At 49.5% G+C, this 16,589-nt stretch overlaps 1 protein-coding gene across 1 annotated transcript; it reads left to right on the forward strand.

Annotated features, from left to right (window-relative positions):
- Nucleotides 1-7,564: 7,564 nt before the first annotated feature.
- SFRP2 (secreted frizzled related protein 2) lies at nucleotides 7,565-15,746 on the forward strand. Its single transcript, XM_008144161.3, has 3 exons — nucleotides 7,565-8,314; nucleotides 10,467-10,547; nucleotides 14,579-15,746. Exons 1-3 carry the CDS (start codon nucleotides 7,816-7,818, stop codon nucleotides 14,881-14,883), a joined length of 885 nt encoding a protein of 294 aa, XP_008142383.1. The 5' UTR covers nucleotides 7,565-7,815; the 3' UTR covers nucleotides 14,884-15,746.
- The last annotated feature ends 843 nt before the right edge of the window (nucleotides 15,747-16,589 follow it).

Below are 16,589 nucleotides of genomic sequence, written 5' to 3' on the forward strand. Positions count from 1 at the left end.
ACCTCTTGCTATGCCAATGCCATAAAAATAAGTGGGAATGGCTGAGCTTGGAAAACAGCTGCCCTGGAAGCCCCCCTGACCCACAGCAAACTGCATTAGTGAGAGACAGACTTCTATCCATTGGTGATGATTGTTACAGCAGTAAATCAAACCCATTCTGACTGATAGAGTAATGTATCTATGATTTTGCATATGTGTAATTCCTGAATAAACTAGTTGCTCTGTCAATGGTCAAACATCTTAAAAATGTGTACTAATGTGTACAAGAACTGGGAAAGATAATTTGCGTAAATCAGTATATGTGGTTTTTACTTCTGTAAAAGTGAGTGATGGCACACATCCTAATGAACAGTATTGAATAGGACCATCCTTGAACATAAAAGACAGCCCTTTGTATCTTATAAACCTAAAACATATTTTAGCTAAACTAATCCTGGAAGTAGAATACAAGTACATATAGATAGGCACAGTATTTATTTCAGGGAAGAAGTTGATAACAGAAAACTTCAGATAATTTGTGTTCATTTTGAAGCTTGAATCCAAACAAATTTGGACATGGGAAAGGGTTTCTGAACTAGTACAAATAATAATAAAGTAGCTGTACTCATAAAAGCATTTATTTTCCTCCAGAACAGAACTTCCTATGAATTTCTTTAATTAACTAAGATTTCAAGGAAACTAAGGGAAAGCAGCAAAGTTCTGGACAATATGGTCAAGATGATTGCTAGACATTTCACAGACTGGACATTACCAGAAGTCCAATTTAACATTTGGAAACGTTATTTCTATGCAATATTTCACTCCCCATTGTACCACTGGAGATGTGCAAACTATTAAGAAATAGTAGGCTTACTAATGAAATTTTGTTAACATTTAGCACTAATAAATTCAATCAGAGTGCTTGAGTCTGAGTATGCTGGTTACTATAGTTCAAAATTACAGGTTACACTATGAGCCTTAAATCAACCAAAAACAAATGTGGGGTGTTTTTTTTCTAATTTACTGAAGCTGAGTATGTCACAAAAGGATGAATCACTTTAATAAGTACGACAAATTTCATGGTTTGGGCATCATAAAATTCTACCCTTATAGAGAAAGACCCAGACAGACAGACAGACAGACAGAGCACGAAGTGGTGTCCCTAAAGTGTGTTCAGTAAGAATGACAAAGGGCTTTTTATCCTGGGATTTGTCTCTGGAAAGATCGTACTTGTGTGCAGGAACTCAGATTCCATCTGTTGCTTTAGAGCCAACAGGCTTTATTGTATTGACTTTTGTGCCCTTATCTGATGGCAATAAATTCCCACCAGAGTGAAACACCAGCTTAGCCAGTGACCCCTGCTGTTCAGATCAGACAATGAAGCAGGTCTTTCTTCCCAGAGACACTGTGACTTCTGGACCGCCCTCTATGAATGGCCTTGGGATTTTGCAGTTTCCATTCAGGATTTCCTAATGTGAGCAATTAGCAGATGCTTCAAGAGTCTCATCAGCAGTTGCAACACATCAGTGAGCAATAAACTACTGGGACTAAAGAGACAGGGAAATGGGGAAGAAAGGGACAAGGGAGAGGGGGGGGAAAGTATACTGTCAAGCTCCTTGCATTATAAGAAGCACTTCATAAATATTACTGTAATTAAGAGTGCAAAATAGACTAGGTGTACACAGGTGACACGAATTTCAAAATTTTGAACCTCAAAGACCAAGGAATTACGACTGGTCCAGCAAATTTGAGGTCCTATGCGGTAAACAAAAGGTGGCTGGGGTGGGTCTGTGCAAATGGAATTTCCTTCCCTGAGGTCCATACCACTGAACTGCCGCCCCCACACCAGGTGTTTTTGTTTGGGTGAATTTTTGTTGTTGTTGTTTTGTTTTTTTTCTTTTGGAAGCAGAAGCAGTTAGGGATGCACATGTAGGGCATGCCGTGCCCTAGCCCCATTCTTTCTCCCAAAATGTATAGGGCCAAAAGACGCCTCCGAGGGAACAATAAAAGAAACTGGGTCTGGGTCTCTCCCAAGGCACCAACCACAGACAGCCTCCATGATGTGCCTTTCGTTGTTCCTGCCAGAAGCACGGAACAATAAACCAGCTTTCTCAGTCTACCGCAAGTCAGCTGTTGACTAAAAACACTCTTGTAGATGAAGAAGAGTAAAAAAAATAATAATGATATGTTGCAGTAGATTATCATTGCAGGTGTAATTTTTTTTTCAAACTATAAGAGAACATTTATTTATAAAATCACAGAGGTAGAAGCAGTAGTGTGTAGAAGAAATGGGTTGAGGAAACAAGTTATAGAGGCAAAGGAAGGAGCATGGGAGTGAGGAAGGTAATGGGGAGAAGGGGGTGTGGAGGGAGGGAGCGGGGAAGGAAACCGAAAGATTCGGGCGTGCTCTCGGGAGGGAGAGCGCCTGTAGGTGTAATTTTTTTAGTCATTCTACTGAACTCCAGAAGCATCCATGCATTCATGGCCTTCAGGCCTTTCCCATTCTGTACTTGGCACAAAGAGGTCTGGGGAACTTGAAGCCTTCACACTGGCTTTGGGCGCACCAACCAGGCGCTGTTACAGCTCTGCCCGCCAGGTGGCCCAGGGATGGCTCCTGCTTGGCTCCCAAGGACCAGCATCCGGAGCCCTGCGCCCGGCGTCCAGCGGAATCCCTCCCGCGAACTTCCTCGGCCAGCTCGCCCATCCTGAAGAAAGGGGGGCGCTGAGCTCCACGTCCTCCGCGGGGACTGGGGAAGCGGGCACCCCACCAGGCCTCCCTCGCGGCTCCCGCCCCCGCCCCCGCCGAGTCGGAGCCTCCCCGGACCCTTCGTTGGCTTTTCCAACTTCGATCTGGGGCCCCCCTGAGTCCCCGGAAATCTTAAAGGAGGTAGGAGCTACAGCCCGGGTTAGTCAACTTCTCGCTCTTAGACATGACTCTTCTTTCCTTAAAATGCGGGGCAAACACTATCCCTCCGCAGGCCCTGACCTCGTTATCGGACATCGGCGCCCGACTCCTTTGGGGTCCGAGGGCCCGGGGGATCCCAGAGCGCGCGGCGAGGAGCCGCAGGCACCAGCCCCCCTGCGTTTGCCGGGGAAGCTTCCCCTCCTGCGCGGTCCGCGTCCTCGCCGCGGGGCGCGGATGCAGGGAGGGCCCGAGGTGAAGGAATGAGGTAACGCACCCAGCCGCGAAAGAAGGCCAGCCTCACGCCCAACATGTAAAACGTAAACTATCTCAGAGCCTCCACCAGGTAAGGGAAGCCAACTAGCAACCCTAGAGGGACCATCTCTTTGGGAAATGGCGCCACCAGATGGCTGCAGCGAATCCCATCGAAATATGCTGGGGCTGGCGGGCCACGCCGCCCCGGGGTAGCAGGGGTGGCCCAAGACCACCGCCCCAGGAGAGAAGCTGACATCACCCACCCGGCCGGCCTGCCCGCCGGTGAAAGCCAAGCGAAACACCCACAGGTCAAGAGGAGTCCCTACAGCCAGCATGTAACACCGGGGGCTGGACCACTCACCGTGTGACCCGGTCCCAGTTACTTACCCTCTCTGTGCCTCCGTTTCCTCACAACTACTGACAAATTTGCAAAGTAATAGTCACACCTATCTGCCGGGTAGCAGTGAGGATTTCAGGAGACAGCCCCGCAGTTGGTCTGTTAGTACAGCCTGTTGGCCTGGGCCAGTGGTCGGCAAACTCATTAGCCAACAGAGCCAAATATCAACAGTACAACGATGGAAATTTCTTTTGAGAGCCCAATTTTTTAAACTTAAACTTCTTCTAACGCCACTTCTTCAAAACAGACTCGCCCAGGCCGTGGTATTTTGTGGAAGAGCCACACTCAAGGGGCCAAAGAGCCGCATGTGGCTCGAGAGCCGCAGTTTTCCGAACACATGCCTGGGCTAAGGGATTGTGGTTTACCAGGCTACCCAGTCCGATCAGGGCCTGCCCTAGCTAACTCCATCCTTCCCACTCAGGAGCTGCTGTCAAGGCTTAAAGCCTCCCAGAAGGTCCTGCCTTTAATAAGGAGCAAGTGTTAGAGAACTCAGGGGGTTTGCTGCTTGGGGTGTTCTATTCTAGGAGAGGTGGTTGTAACAAGGTTCTTGTATTTACTTGCAGCAAATAAAGCAGACAGGGGAGTCACATCCAAAGCTCTGCCTCCCCAAAGGGAGCCTTAGCCACTGCTTACACACCGTTTGGTTAATTACATGTTGATTTCTTCTCTACAGTTGGTCAAACTTATCCAATTGAGTTCTGGTCAAACTTATGAGGTTTACAGTGTCTACAAAATACTGTGCTACATTTTAACATGTAGCAAGAATGGCATTTACTAGTAGTAACGGGCCTGACCTTGAGACCCTTGTACACAGGGAAACCCAATCTTTCCAACAGAAAGGAAGGGTGGGTCAGTTATTTGGGGGCTAAGAAACTTGTTTCCAATTCGAGGTTGCCCCCTGAAGCCGGTGCTGGACTTTGAGAATTAGGAAGCCTACACATTACACTTGTTCTCCCCCTTTTTGCTTGCACTTCCTCTCAGCTATGCGTCCATAGGCCTTAACTTTGCTGTTCCCCAGTGGAAGCCAGAGGCTGCGTTTCCCGGGCTCTCCGTGGATATAGCAGACACGGGGGTCGGAGAGCCCTCCAGCAGAGCAGAGCCTCTGAGAATGAGAGCCAGTGTCCTGCCGGCCCAGAAACTAAAGCCGATCAGGGGGGCCAAATCAGAAACACGGATTGTCGAGGCTCGTCTTCAGGCCTGCAGCATTTGGGTGGGCTGTTGTTCACTGAGTGCATGGTGAAGCTGGGATGGGGGGAGGGGCGAGCACCAGTCCCATCACCAGGGACCCGAGGGCAGGCAGCCCCCTTTAAGTAGGCTGCCCAGAGGAATTGCCGCCCACCACCCCTTACCCTGGGTTTGCGTGAATCGTTTCCTTCCTAAAACGGGCAAGTACTAAATGGACCGGAGGTGGCGGGGGTGGGGGTGGGGGTGGGGGGGAATAAGCCATGACTCTCGGTTTGTAAAAGCAAAAGCCTTCGGCCGTTTTCGATTAAGTGGCAAGGATCTACGAAGACCCGTAGGCTGAGGCCCTGGGCCTGAGGGCCAACCCAGAGCGCAGCGGAGTTAGGGTGAAGGCGCCGCGGCCTGGCTGCACACACGTGCGCGCGCGTCACTCTGCGGTTGCACAGCGACCCCGGCTGGAGGGGAGGCGCGCCGCGAGTCACCATGCATCCGCTTTCGTGCGCTTTTCACAAGGTCCACGCTTGAGCTCCAGTTTCCATGGCGGGGGTATTCTGTCCCCCTCAATCAGCTCGTCCCCCTCAGTCAACTCGTACCCCTGCCGCGCCTGGCACGTGGGCATGCGCTTACCTGGGCGCGAACGGGCGGGGAAGGAAAGGGAGTGGGGTAGGACGCAAAGTGGGTAAGAGGACGCAGCCTGTGCCGGATGGGTCGAGGCTGGGTAGCGCAGGTCAGAGGAGGGCCGCGGGCCCGGGAACCTGGCCGGTTAGCACCGAACAGGAGGCGCGGCGGCGATGGAGACCCCACTGCAGCTCCCGGCTCCCCCTGGCGGCCAGCGGGACCGCCGGACGCCCCAAACAATGCCTCGGGTCGCGCGGGGCGCCTGGGCCCGCGCTGTTCCGGGGTGTGCGGAGGTGCCCGCCTCAAACAAGCCCAACCGCTCTGGGCTCCTACAGCTCCGCGCAGGAGGGTCTGAGGGATCGGGGCGACACCAGAAGAAAGCTGGGGGGGCTGGAGCGGTGGAGGCGAGAGAGCCTTCATTCCATCCCTGGGCTCAAGTTCCAGAATCTCTCCCAGCTCTGGCTCTGATTAGCTGTTTGATTCTAAATGTTTTCCTTTCGCTTGGGGTTTATTTTCAAAATAGTGTGTCTTGGGAGCGGGGCTTCTCGTCCTCTTGGGGCTTTACTTAAAACGAAAAAGGCCTGCGGCCAATTCGGCGGAAGAGCCGCCTTTTGCTGCCGCCCCGGCCCTTCCCCAGCAGGAGAAAAGATGGAAGCTGGACTTTTGGGTTTTGGGGGGACTCAGATTCTTGTCCAGAGATGCTCTCCCCGCAGACGGCGCCTTTCCCGAGTAGATGACAGAATGAGCTCTCACCGCCCACACATTACCCCCCTCCTCTAAGCCGTGGGACCACAGAGAGAGCAGGACGACTTGGGGTCGCCAGGCCAATACATCCTTCAGGAAAGGAGGGAAATGAGGGGGCTGCGGACACGGCCAGTGGATGGCTCCGAGTGGGCGGAGCAATAATGCGCGCGCCTTCCTTAGGAAAGAACTTCGGCGGGCTCGCTCCTGCAGGATTATCTCTTGGGATCTGCACCGCCCACCTGCTTGGGAAGCTGAGGAGGAGACGACCTGCCCCTGGGAAAGACTTGGGGCGATGCGGGGAAAGGAGGCCCCCACCACACACCTTCCCTCTGCTGGCACCCCAGTTCCAGTTTACAACTGTGAACTTACTGTTTGCAGTCCGGGAAGGGAGAGGCAGGCCTGTTTGTTCACCTCTGCACACGAGGCACCCCGCTGGCATATGCAGGGCAGTTTAATCAATTTTTGCAAGGCCACGACTAGCACTCGTGGGTCTCTGGACAGGGCTCCTGCCTCTGCCCCCCTTCTTTCCCAGCCTGCCCACCGGCACACTTTCTGCCAGTCCCTTGTGCCCGGCACTAGCCCTTACAAACCGCGCCCGGAGGCCCATCCTCCGGTGCTCCCGAGCTCCCCGGCTCCAAGGCCTGTGTGTGTTAGGATCCCGGATGCCTTCGAACTTGAGTCCTCCCATTCACTTAAGGAAGGAGGGCAGGCCTCCTCCCAAGCCCGGGAATGGTGGGCAGCGGTGTGTGATTCAGAGGAGACCCTGCAGAGGCGTTTCCACAACAGCAAAATCTAGACTGACCCCAACAACAGAACCACCCCCAACGTCTTCTTTTCCATGTCAAAGTTTTTTGCTCCTACAACTTTAATGATCATTACATTTGTAAAAGGCCAGGGCGGAGCACACGTACGGGGTGGGCCAGGTTGGTAACTGTGTGGGCCTGGGGCGGGCAGGTCCCAGGTGCAAGCTGAAGGCACAAAGACCCGGATGCCCGCCGGCTGGCGCCGGGAGATGCAGTTCCCCCGGGAAGCCCCGGGTCAGAACTGAAACTTCAGGATGGGGTCCAACAAACCCTGGTCGGGGCTTCGCCGGGGGAACTGCATCCCCCCCCCGGGGGGGCGGGAGGCGCTGAGTGCATTTCCGCCGGGACCTGGAGGCAAGGCCGCCCATCGCGTCCCCGGGGTCCCCGATCTCTCGCAGCCCGCGCCCCGCACGCTCCCTGTTGGGGCGCAGCTGCCAGGCTGGTCTGTTTGTTTGTAGTTGAAAGCAATCCGTGAGCGCGCACCTATAGGGGTGTGTGGGGGCGGCCAGAATTCCCTTCCAGGGAGCGCAACAGGGGCATTCTCAAAGGCAAACCCAGACCCAGTGAGTAGTGACCAACCCTCCTCAGATTACTCTCCACTGGCTCCTCCCTTGCTCCCCCCCGCCTCCAGATTTGCATTAAAAAGGCCAAGAAAACTCTGGCTGGGCCCCAGCAGTTGCACACACTGCTTCCCCGGGTCGGAGCCCCCCCGGAGCCGAGCCCGGGCTTGCAGCACGAAGCCGAGCGGAGAGGTCCTCGCCCGCGCCGTCCTGCCCACGCCCGGCCTCTCTGCGCTCCAGCCGTCCCGCCGCCCACTTTCCAGGCCCCGGAGCCGCGCCGAGCGAGCGAGCAGCGGGCCCGGGACCAGCTCCGGCCGCGGCCGCCTCGCGCCTCCCCCGCTCCGCTCCTCCCGCCCCCGGGGTCGCGCGCCCACGATGCCGCAGGGCCCCGGCTCGCTGCTGCTGCTGGTCCTCGCCTCGCACTGCTGCTTGGGCTCGGCGCGCGGGCTGTTCTTCGGCCAGCCCGACTTCTCCTACAAGCGCAGCAACTGCAAGCCCATCCCGGCCAACCTGCAGCTGTGCCACGGCATCGAGTACCAGAACATGCGGCTGCCCAACCTGCTGGGCCACGAGACCATGAAGGAGGTGCTGGAGCAGGCGGGCGCCTGGATCCCCCTGGTCATGAAGCAGTGCCACCCGGACACCAAGAAGTTCCTGTGCTCGCTCTTTGCCCCCGTGTGCCTCGACGACCTGGACGAAATCATCCAGCCCTGCCACTCGCTCTGTGTACAGGTGAAGGACCGCTGCGCTCCCGTCATGTCCGCCTTCGGCTTCCCCTGGCCCGACATGCTCGAGTGTGATCGTTTCCCCCAGGACAACGACCTCTGCATCCCCCTCGCCAGCAGCGACCATCTCCTGCCGGCCACCGAAGAAGGTAAGCCTTCCCCTTTATTCCCTCCCTCTGAGCTTTCCTAAGACTTTCCGGAGGAAATTCCGAGGTCCCCGCCCCACATCCCGATGCGTCCCCTCCTGCGGTGCCGGACCTAGCGGGGCGGACGCTCTCCTTGCCATAGTGTGTCATTGTGACAAATTTTAGATACACACACACACACACACACACACACACACACGCCTCTCATTCCCCTCCCGAGTTATTCCAGTTATACCTTTCTTAGGGACAGTTTAAAAAAGAAAAGAAAATGAATAACTGAACGGCATCTTTTCCTTATGATATAAAATTATTTTTGCAACCAGGGGAGTGGGGGGCTTGGAAGGGGGCCTGTGTGGAGGAGTTGGTGAGCATCTGGCTCTGCGTGTTGAAAATTGAGCTTTGGTTACAACTGCTCAGGTGTCAGAGGAAGAGGGCAGGAAGGGAATCTCCAGGAATCACTTTCTATCATCACACATCAGCTTTTATCTTAGGAGTGGTTTTAATTAGCCATGCAAAAAAGGAGTTTCCCAAGTTTTTAGAAAACAGGGGGAGTTCCTGTGCAAAAAACCATCAAAGCAATGAAAACCTCATGGGCTCTTGATATTTTTCCTGAAAGCAAAACATACACAGTGAGTCTGCACTGGCTTCGGTACCCCCTGGGAGGGGAAGGGGGCTTCCTAATCCCTCTCAGGGCTCCAGCAGCAGCTCCCTCTCCATCTCTAATTGTTTTCCTACAGCCATCATTAGTCAAAGAAAATGCAAAGTTGCTCAGCAATCTTTCCTGGCAGGCACCATGAGTGCGCAATCATCTTATTGGTTAGATTTCTAATTTATTGCAAATGTTTGGCATATTTCAAACATTTGTCCAACATACACCACAGACCAACCAATACAGGTTAGTAACATTTTATATACATTCCTAGAGCTCCTAATTGGAAATGTTTCATTTTGTTTGAGTGAGGGGAGGTAAGGGCAGTTTTATGTGTGTTGCTTTTGTTTATTTCTTTCCACTATCAGCACCGACATTATGCACTACCTTTCTCCCAAAAGCCACTTTCTCTCTTCAAAATAGAAGTTTAGGAGGTCTTCAAAATGGGCTCTGCCATTTTTCTAATTCGATAAATAACTGTTCTGTCATGAATCACCTAAAGTTTTTTTCTATGAACATTCAATTTCATATTAATGCAAATCAAATTTCACCTAAGTTTTAAAGACAGAACACTTATAAATGGAGAAATGTTCTTTCCTTTTTCGTTGTTGTTTTTTTTCCTTTTCCCAGGAAATCAAACTGTTTTAGAAGAGCCGTCAGTAGGCTCTCTGATCTTTGTGCTCCTGCACATTCCTAGGTGGGGTCAGACCCCAGAGGCAGTTGGCTTCAGTGTTGGTAAGCTTCAGGAAAAGCTGCTTTGTAGTTTGGTTGGCTGGTTTTTGTTTTATGAGTTTGTTTTTGAGAATTTGAAACAAACAAAGAAGAGCAAGAAGAACCTTCCCCAAGGGACAAAGATAAAAACGAAATAAATGTTGCTTAACTGGAGCACAAACCTGGCAGAAAGCTCCAGGTGATACAGAACCGGTTGGAGCAGGCTGTTGTGCTTCCCAAGGTGTTTCCACGGTGGGACGAGCCCCTGGTGACCCTTACACCACTAGCCACCTTCGCCGGTGCAATCTTAAATATATCTTGAAATGCCTCTCCTGAGACACAGAGCTCTCCTCCGGAGCCCAGCGGAGACCGGTTGCACTGGTGTCCCACAGCCGAGAAAGTCAGCCTTTTGGCCATCGTTTGTGGTTGGTTTTCCAAAATCTCTCAAGAGTCTTCTGGTGCTTTCTCCTCAGAGAGGCTTTGGGAACCACTCTTTCAGAGACTGAGTTTGTCCCAGAGGTGGGGAGAAAGAACTAAAAAGCCTGCACACTCTGCCCCAAGCGCCCTTTTTCTTTGGGATTCACTATGGATTAAGCAGAGCACATGGGCATTTTTGTCCATCAGAAAATAGGAGGCATGGAGACTTCCTTAGGAACGAACGACTGGTCCTTCTTTTTTAAAGGAGACAGAAGCTGGGGCCCCGCGACTCTTGCCTGGGTAAGCCCCTTTGAGTTGTTTACAAACGCCACCTGCTGTTCCCTTTTAAGCAAACTTACTCAATTTTCACCTTTCTAGCTCCAAAGGTCTGTGAAGCCTGCAAAAATAAAAACGAGGATGACAACGACATCATGGAAACTCTTTGTAAAAATGATTTTGGTAAGTAATACACCACCAACAAGAAAACATTCAAAAGTTTTATTTACCAGTAAAACGTAAGGTGCAAATCATGAAGATGTAAAATACCAATGCCATCCGTGCACCTTTCCTAAAGTCCTCTAACTTGCTCTATCCTAGTTTCCTCCCTGTGTAACAATCTTATAATGAGTTGTATCTTTTCAGATGAGTCTTATTGTTCTGCTAAGCAATAATCAATTCATGAGAATTATTCAGATTATTAATTTTCAATGGCATGTTTTCATTTCACTTGGGCTTTTTCTTGCCAGCAAGCCTTATCCTGGGCCATGGGGTCCTTCCGACACTTGACATGTGCACCGGGGATGGAAACGTAAATATTAGCCCCAGCCACACACATTGAAGGCATTAAGTTGGCCACAAATAAAAATTTAGTCCAGCGCCAAACTAAAATATTCTTATTGTATTCATAACCATCAGTGACTATATCCAGGATACTGGTTAATAATTGGAGGAGGGATTCCTTACATTTAAAAAGAAGAAATAAAGCTCAGGAATTTACTAGGCAAGATACATGAACGATCCCTGAGGACATGGTGCTTGGGGACAATAAATAATGTGTGATGTGTTACTCAAGTTCCATAGAGTGTAAATCGCTACCCTTAAGAGAATATTAAAAGAGGGAAGACGGTTGGAGACCGTCCACGCAGGACTCAGTCAGCACCTTATCTGCTGTCCTCAGGCCTCCAGGGTGAGGGAGGAGCCCAGCTAGACACGGGGTCAATGCCAGATTCAAAGTTGGGACTGGCCAAGAACTTCACTCAGACTCCTGAGGCATTCTAGCCTTCATCCCATTCCCAAAGCAGGCACCTTTTGATGCGTTTAAGTAGTTGCTACCCCTTAGAAGCATTCATTGAGGCAGAAGGCTAAACTTACTGGTAAACAGATGTGATCCCTGCTCTATCAAACAATAGTGGCCTCTAACAGGTCTGTATTACTAATTCTACATCCTCAACAAAGTACTTGAGACTGAGAGAAATCACTCCAGCTCCCACTTTTGAGAAGTGACCCCCCAGAAATCTCAGGTTGAGTCGGGTCCCTGAAACTCTGGAGATACTCCTAACCCTGCTCCTTATAACCCCAAGTCTCTCCCAGTAGGTGTCCTGGGTTTACCCTTAGCTAAGAACAACCAGAGGACACAGCTTTAGGAGAAGAGTCCCATGCCAAGGAAGGGACAAAGAGAGGGGGCAACTCTGTCCCAAGCAGTCCTTCCCCTCTGCAAGAGCCACAAGTGGGATGATAGTGTTTCATAGGTGTATATTCAAATATATACAACTCTCAAGGCCTGGCATGTGGGCAACAGCAATCCCAAATCTCCAGGGTCTTAATCAACACAGTTCCTAGCTTTACGCTACCAGATATGATTAAGGGCAAGAGAGGAAAATATAATTTTAATAAAATATATATTAAGCTTATATCTTCTTCTGACAGCTTATGTCCTTTGCACTAGATTTAATCCAGATCTCCCTCCTGACTTCCATGAAAATGTTGGTTATATTATGGGGCTTCAGAACAGTCAATTTAGGAGACATGTAGACACACACAAGACCTTCCTAAGGATGCTCTGTCAAGACGGCCAAAAAAATGGGGGAGGAGTGGGTAGTGCTAGTGTTCTCTCTCCTTAGAGGAAAAAGCCGTTCAAGACAACATATAAGTCATTACATTTAAAGTACCACACATGTAGATACCTCACAAGCTTTGTTTTCTATTTCCCCACGTTCATTTTTGTCCCAAAAGGGCTAATGAACCTACCCTACAGGAAGTACATTATATACCCCTGGTTTATAAGCAGTATTCTATATCGCCTCTGTGCTTTGGGGAAGTAATGGAATGGTAGAAGGAACAAGGATAAAAATCTGATGTATTTAACATCACACTCTTTCCCCATTGCACACCTGAAGTACAGGGGAAATGTAGAAAAACAGTCTCCAGCCCTATTTCAGAGCTGAAAGTACTGGTGAAGAAACAAAGGCCCCACCATCTGCTTTTGCATACAACCTGATGTTGAATTGGACGGTGATTATCACATCTCGTATCCCCATTCTCATCCAGGGCAGGAAACGTTGTTCTGGGACTTTAACTCCCTGTATTTGGTCCCAGCTGAGAATCCAGGGAGGAAGGGCCTGATGTTTCCCCAGGGTAATCTTTTGCAATGTTGGCTATTTTAAAGCTAGAGAAACATGAGTGATAAATGTTCCCTCTGGGTTAAAGTGATGATTTTTTTTAATGTTTGGAGCTCAAGAATGTTTCATTTGACCAGGCGAAATTCACACATGCTCTCTCTGTAATCACTGCTCTCACCATATGTCGTCCCCACCCCCACGCCTTATACAGAGGCCACAGGAGCATGTGACTTATTCCATGATATACGTCTCATAAACCCTGAGCACTCAGTGGGATGGTTCAGATGTGTATCAGACAAAAACATGGTTGGCTAAGTCACAGTGTCCTTGATTTACCTGGCTGAGCTTTGGTCATTTTCCAGTTGCCAAAAAAAAAAAAAAAAAAAGACATCTTAGTCAAATTCTCTTTCTGAGATAGAAAGAAACCGCCGAAGCAGTGATGCTCACATACACACAATACTCTTCCTCTATTACTACGATGACTCAAACGCCGTCAAAGTCAGGACGTTAGACTTGTACATTTTTATACAGAACAGTTGTCAGTGGCACCAAGGGTCTTAGGGCACATTCAGTTGGGTGAGTTAATGCTCCAACCAGGGCAAGAAACTGGAAGTTGCCTTATGAGACCACACTGGTGTTCTAGGAGGTTTGGGAACCGGCGTTCTGAAAGCTCGGCTCAGCCAGGACACTACCCAACTGGGTGACCTTGTGTAAGTCACTCCATTTCTCTGGAATTCAGATTCTTCATGTGCCAACAGGAGATTTTTAACTGGATGATTTCTTCCAACCTTAAAATTCTGTCCTTCCTCTGCCTTCATGGATTCTTGAAATGGAATTCCACCATGTATGTTTGCAGGGTTTTCTGTCCCAAAGCATGCTGTTTATGACTATAAAATGTGTCTTTTATGTAAACCACTTACTTTTGGTCTTAGCATTCTAATGAGTCCAATATCCATTTTGGAAACAGTACATACATGATCTGTAAACGCCCTGGCCTTGGACAGGCAAATGATAGCATATGAGGATGAGGTCTTCAGAAAAACACTTTTACAGCTAAACATGTGCTCTTAAAAAGAGTCTTGGATATTTTTCTCCTAGTTACTTTACCAAATCAAATGCAGCTGTAAGATCATCTCTCCTTCCCTGTAGTCTGTTCTTTAGAAAACAATGATTGTGTGATATAATTTCCTTACAGGTTTGTCCAAAAACCTATCCGACCTAATTAATTGAGTTTAAAGTTTACAGCCACAGAAGATCACGTTTCACCTAAGAGTCAGGCATTTCTTTTCATGCTGACGTTTCCAATAGGGGAAGTCCTTTGTTCAGAGCAGAGCACAAACCACGTGCGACCTACACACAAACACTAGTCGGGCTAGGAAAGTCAAATGAGTCTCACAGAAGGAGTTTTGATTTGAAACAAAGTACAAGGCAAACCCTTTGAGGCTTTAATATATATTTTTTTATTGATTTCAGAGAGGAAGGGAGAGAGAGAGAGATAGAAACATCAATGAGAAAGAGATTCATTGATTGTCTGCCTCCTGCATGTCCCCTGCTGGGGGGGGATCAAGCCCGCAACCTGGGCATGTGCCCTTGGCCAGAATCGAACCTGGGACCCTTTAGTCCACAGGCTAACACCCTATCCACTGAGCCAAACTGGCTAGGGCCCTTTGAGGCTTTAGGAATGGAGCACCTGCTGCCCCCAGCTCCCAACCCCCTTCGCACAGCTCCTGACAGTCCCTCAGCTCAAGGAAGCTCTTCCTCCATCCCCCACGCCTGGTCACACCAATATGCAGTAGAAAGGGGTGAGGGGAGCTCCCAATCTACCCTGTATTCCCTCATTATAACTCGAGTGATTCCATCCCCTCTTGGTAGCACTGAAAATAAAAGTGAAGGAGATAACCTACATCAACAGAGATACGAAAATCATCCTGGAGACCAAGAGCAAGACCATTTACAAGCTGAACGGGGTGTCCGAAAGGGACCTGAAGAAGTCGGTGCTGTGGCTCAAAGACAGCTTGCAGTGCACCTGCGAGGAGATGAATGACATCAATGCGCCCTACCTGGTCATGGGACAGAAACTGGGCGGGGAGCTGGTGATCACCTCCGTGAAGCGGTGGCAGAAGGGGCAGAGAGAGTTCAAGCGCATCTCCCGCAGCATCCGCAAGCTGCAGTGCTAGTTTGGGCGTCCCGGTTGCTTCCGACAGGCCAGCCCCAGGGCTCGGCTGACCACATCCACCCGGAGGCCTCAGCTCTCCTGTCCCAAGCACAGTCCCTGCAGCTCCGGCCCCAGCCTGGAGCAGCATCCCTGCCTTTTGCACATTTGCACCCCCAGCATTTCCTGAGTTATAAGGCCCTTAGAGGCCTCAGGAATGGATACCTATTTTCACGTAAAGGAAAACCCACCCGAGTATTGTAGAAATATTCAAAGTAATAAAACCTTGCATATTTTTATGAAGTTTTAAGATAGCTCACTTTAAAGCTAGTTTTAAGTAGATACAACTGTGACTTGGGTCTGATTCTCATGTTTTCCCTGTTTGGTTCGGGTCACCTGATTTTCACGTTCTGCTGAGGTTGCCATAACATACAAATAGCTTCGTTTTGGTATGTGGCCCCAAGTGTTGTGGGTCAGAAACCAGGTTGGGATAAAGCTGGCTGTTATCTCAACATCTCTCAGCTCCGGCCTGAGGCCTGAGACTCAGCGCCTAACCATTCACTTGACATTTTACACCCTCGTGAACTCAACTGCAGCACACACTGCATTTCCAGGTGGAGTGCTTCCATTTATAAAAAGCACATTATCCATCATAGCACGATTTCTTCGAATAAAGGGCACAACAGACACATTTTGTAATTGGCCTGAGTACTTTAAGCTTTGTTTAAAACATTTTTTTCTTATTGTTGCAAATGAAACCATTGTAGCTTACCTGTAATATACATAGTAGTTGACCTGAAAAAGTTGTAAAAATATTGCTTTAACCAACATTGTAAATATTTCAGATAAACATTATATTCTTGTATATAAACTTTACACCCTGTTCTACCTACTTGTTGTGGTCTTTTTAGTAGGAGTTGTATAAGAGTGGTCACCTCCTTTCTCCTGAGATCCAGCCTTCCCACAGTTTAAAGTATCTGTCTCTTAAGTGACACAGGAAGTGTCTCCCTGTGGCGGCACTGGGCTCCCGCCTGTGCCTCACATCTCCTTTGTACAGATGTTTACACTGGAGCCTGCAGGGAGGCGGAGATTGACAGCCTCTGCAGAGAACTCTCCTGCTCTTGCCCCTTCTCAGCAGTTCAGCTGCAGCCATGTGGCAACACTGCTCGAAACCCTAAGGTTCATGGCCTCTACTGTTGTCCTTCTCATTCCCAGAGATTTTCATAACGAAAAAGAGTAACCATTGCAAAAATTGTTAGTTCCTTCCCCACTTTAACCCTCAGATAAAGAGCCATGATCTGAAGTGCCCATTGGGAGATGGTGGGGGGGAGAGGGGCAGGATGGGTGAAAAACCAACATTAAAAGGGCAGCCTGGCCAGTGTTGCTCAGTAGTTGAGTATTGGCCTATGAACCTGGAAATCATAGGGTTGTGGGCTTGATCCCCAGTAGGAGGCGTGCAGGAAACAGTCAATGATTCTCATCATTGATGTTTCTATCTCCCTTTCCCTTCCTCTTTGAAGTCAATAAAAATATTTTTTTAAAAGAAGGACAGACATCCATAAAAATGTCCTTCCAAATACTTCATTATTTGGGAGCCTCCAGAGAAATTCTGTTAAATACGTGAGGAGACAGGCTCAGAAGGGTTGGAGAGCATGGCTCAGAGGGGCAGAGCTGAAACTCAGGCCTTTCAAAGGACAATTCTACCTTCTATTCTACCTGGAAGTGGGTTTT

The sequence above is a fragment of the Eptesicus fuscus genome, chromosome 6 (assembly GCF_027574615.1).
Source record: "Eptesicus fuscus isolate TK198812 chromosome 6, DD_ASM_mEF_20220401, whole genome shotgun sequence".
Lineage (NCBI taxonomy): Eukaryota > Metazoa > Chordata > Mammalia > Chiroptera > Vespertilionidae > Eptesicus > Eptesicus fuscus.

Excerpts from the sequence above, each read along its gene's own strand:
- SFRP2 (XM_008144161.3), top strand. The coding sequence starts at position 7,816 with ATGCCGCAGGGCCCCGGCTCGCTGCTGCTGCTGGTCCTCGCCTCGCAC. Across the intron at positions 8,315-10,466 it reads CCTGCCGGCCACCGAAGAAG|CTCCAAAGGTCTGTGAAGCC; the intron begins GTAAGCCTTCCC and ends TCACCTTTCTAG. Across the intron at positions 10,548-14,578 it reads TCTTTGTAAAAATGATTTTG|CACTGAAAATAAAAGTGAAG; the intron begins GTAAGTAATACA and ends CCCTCTTGGTAG.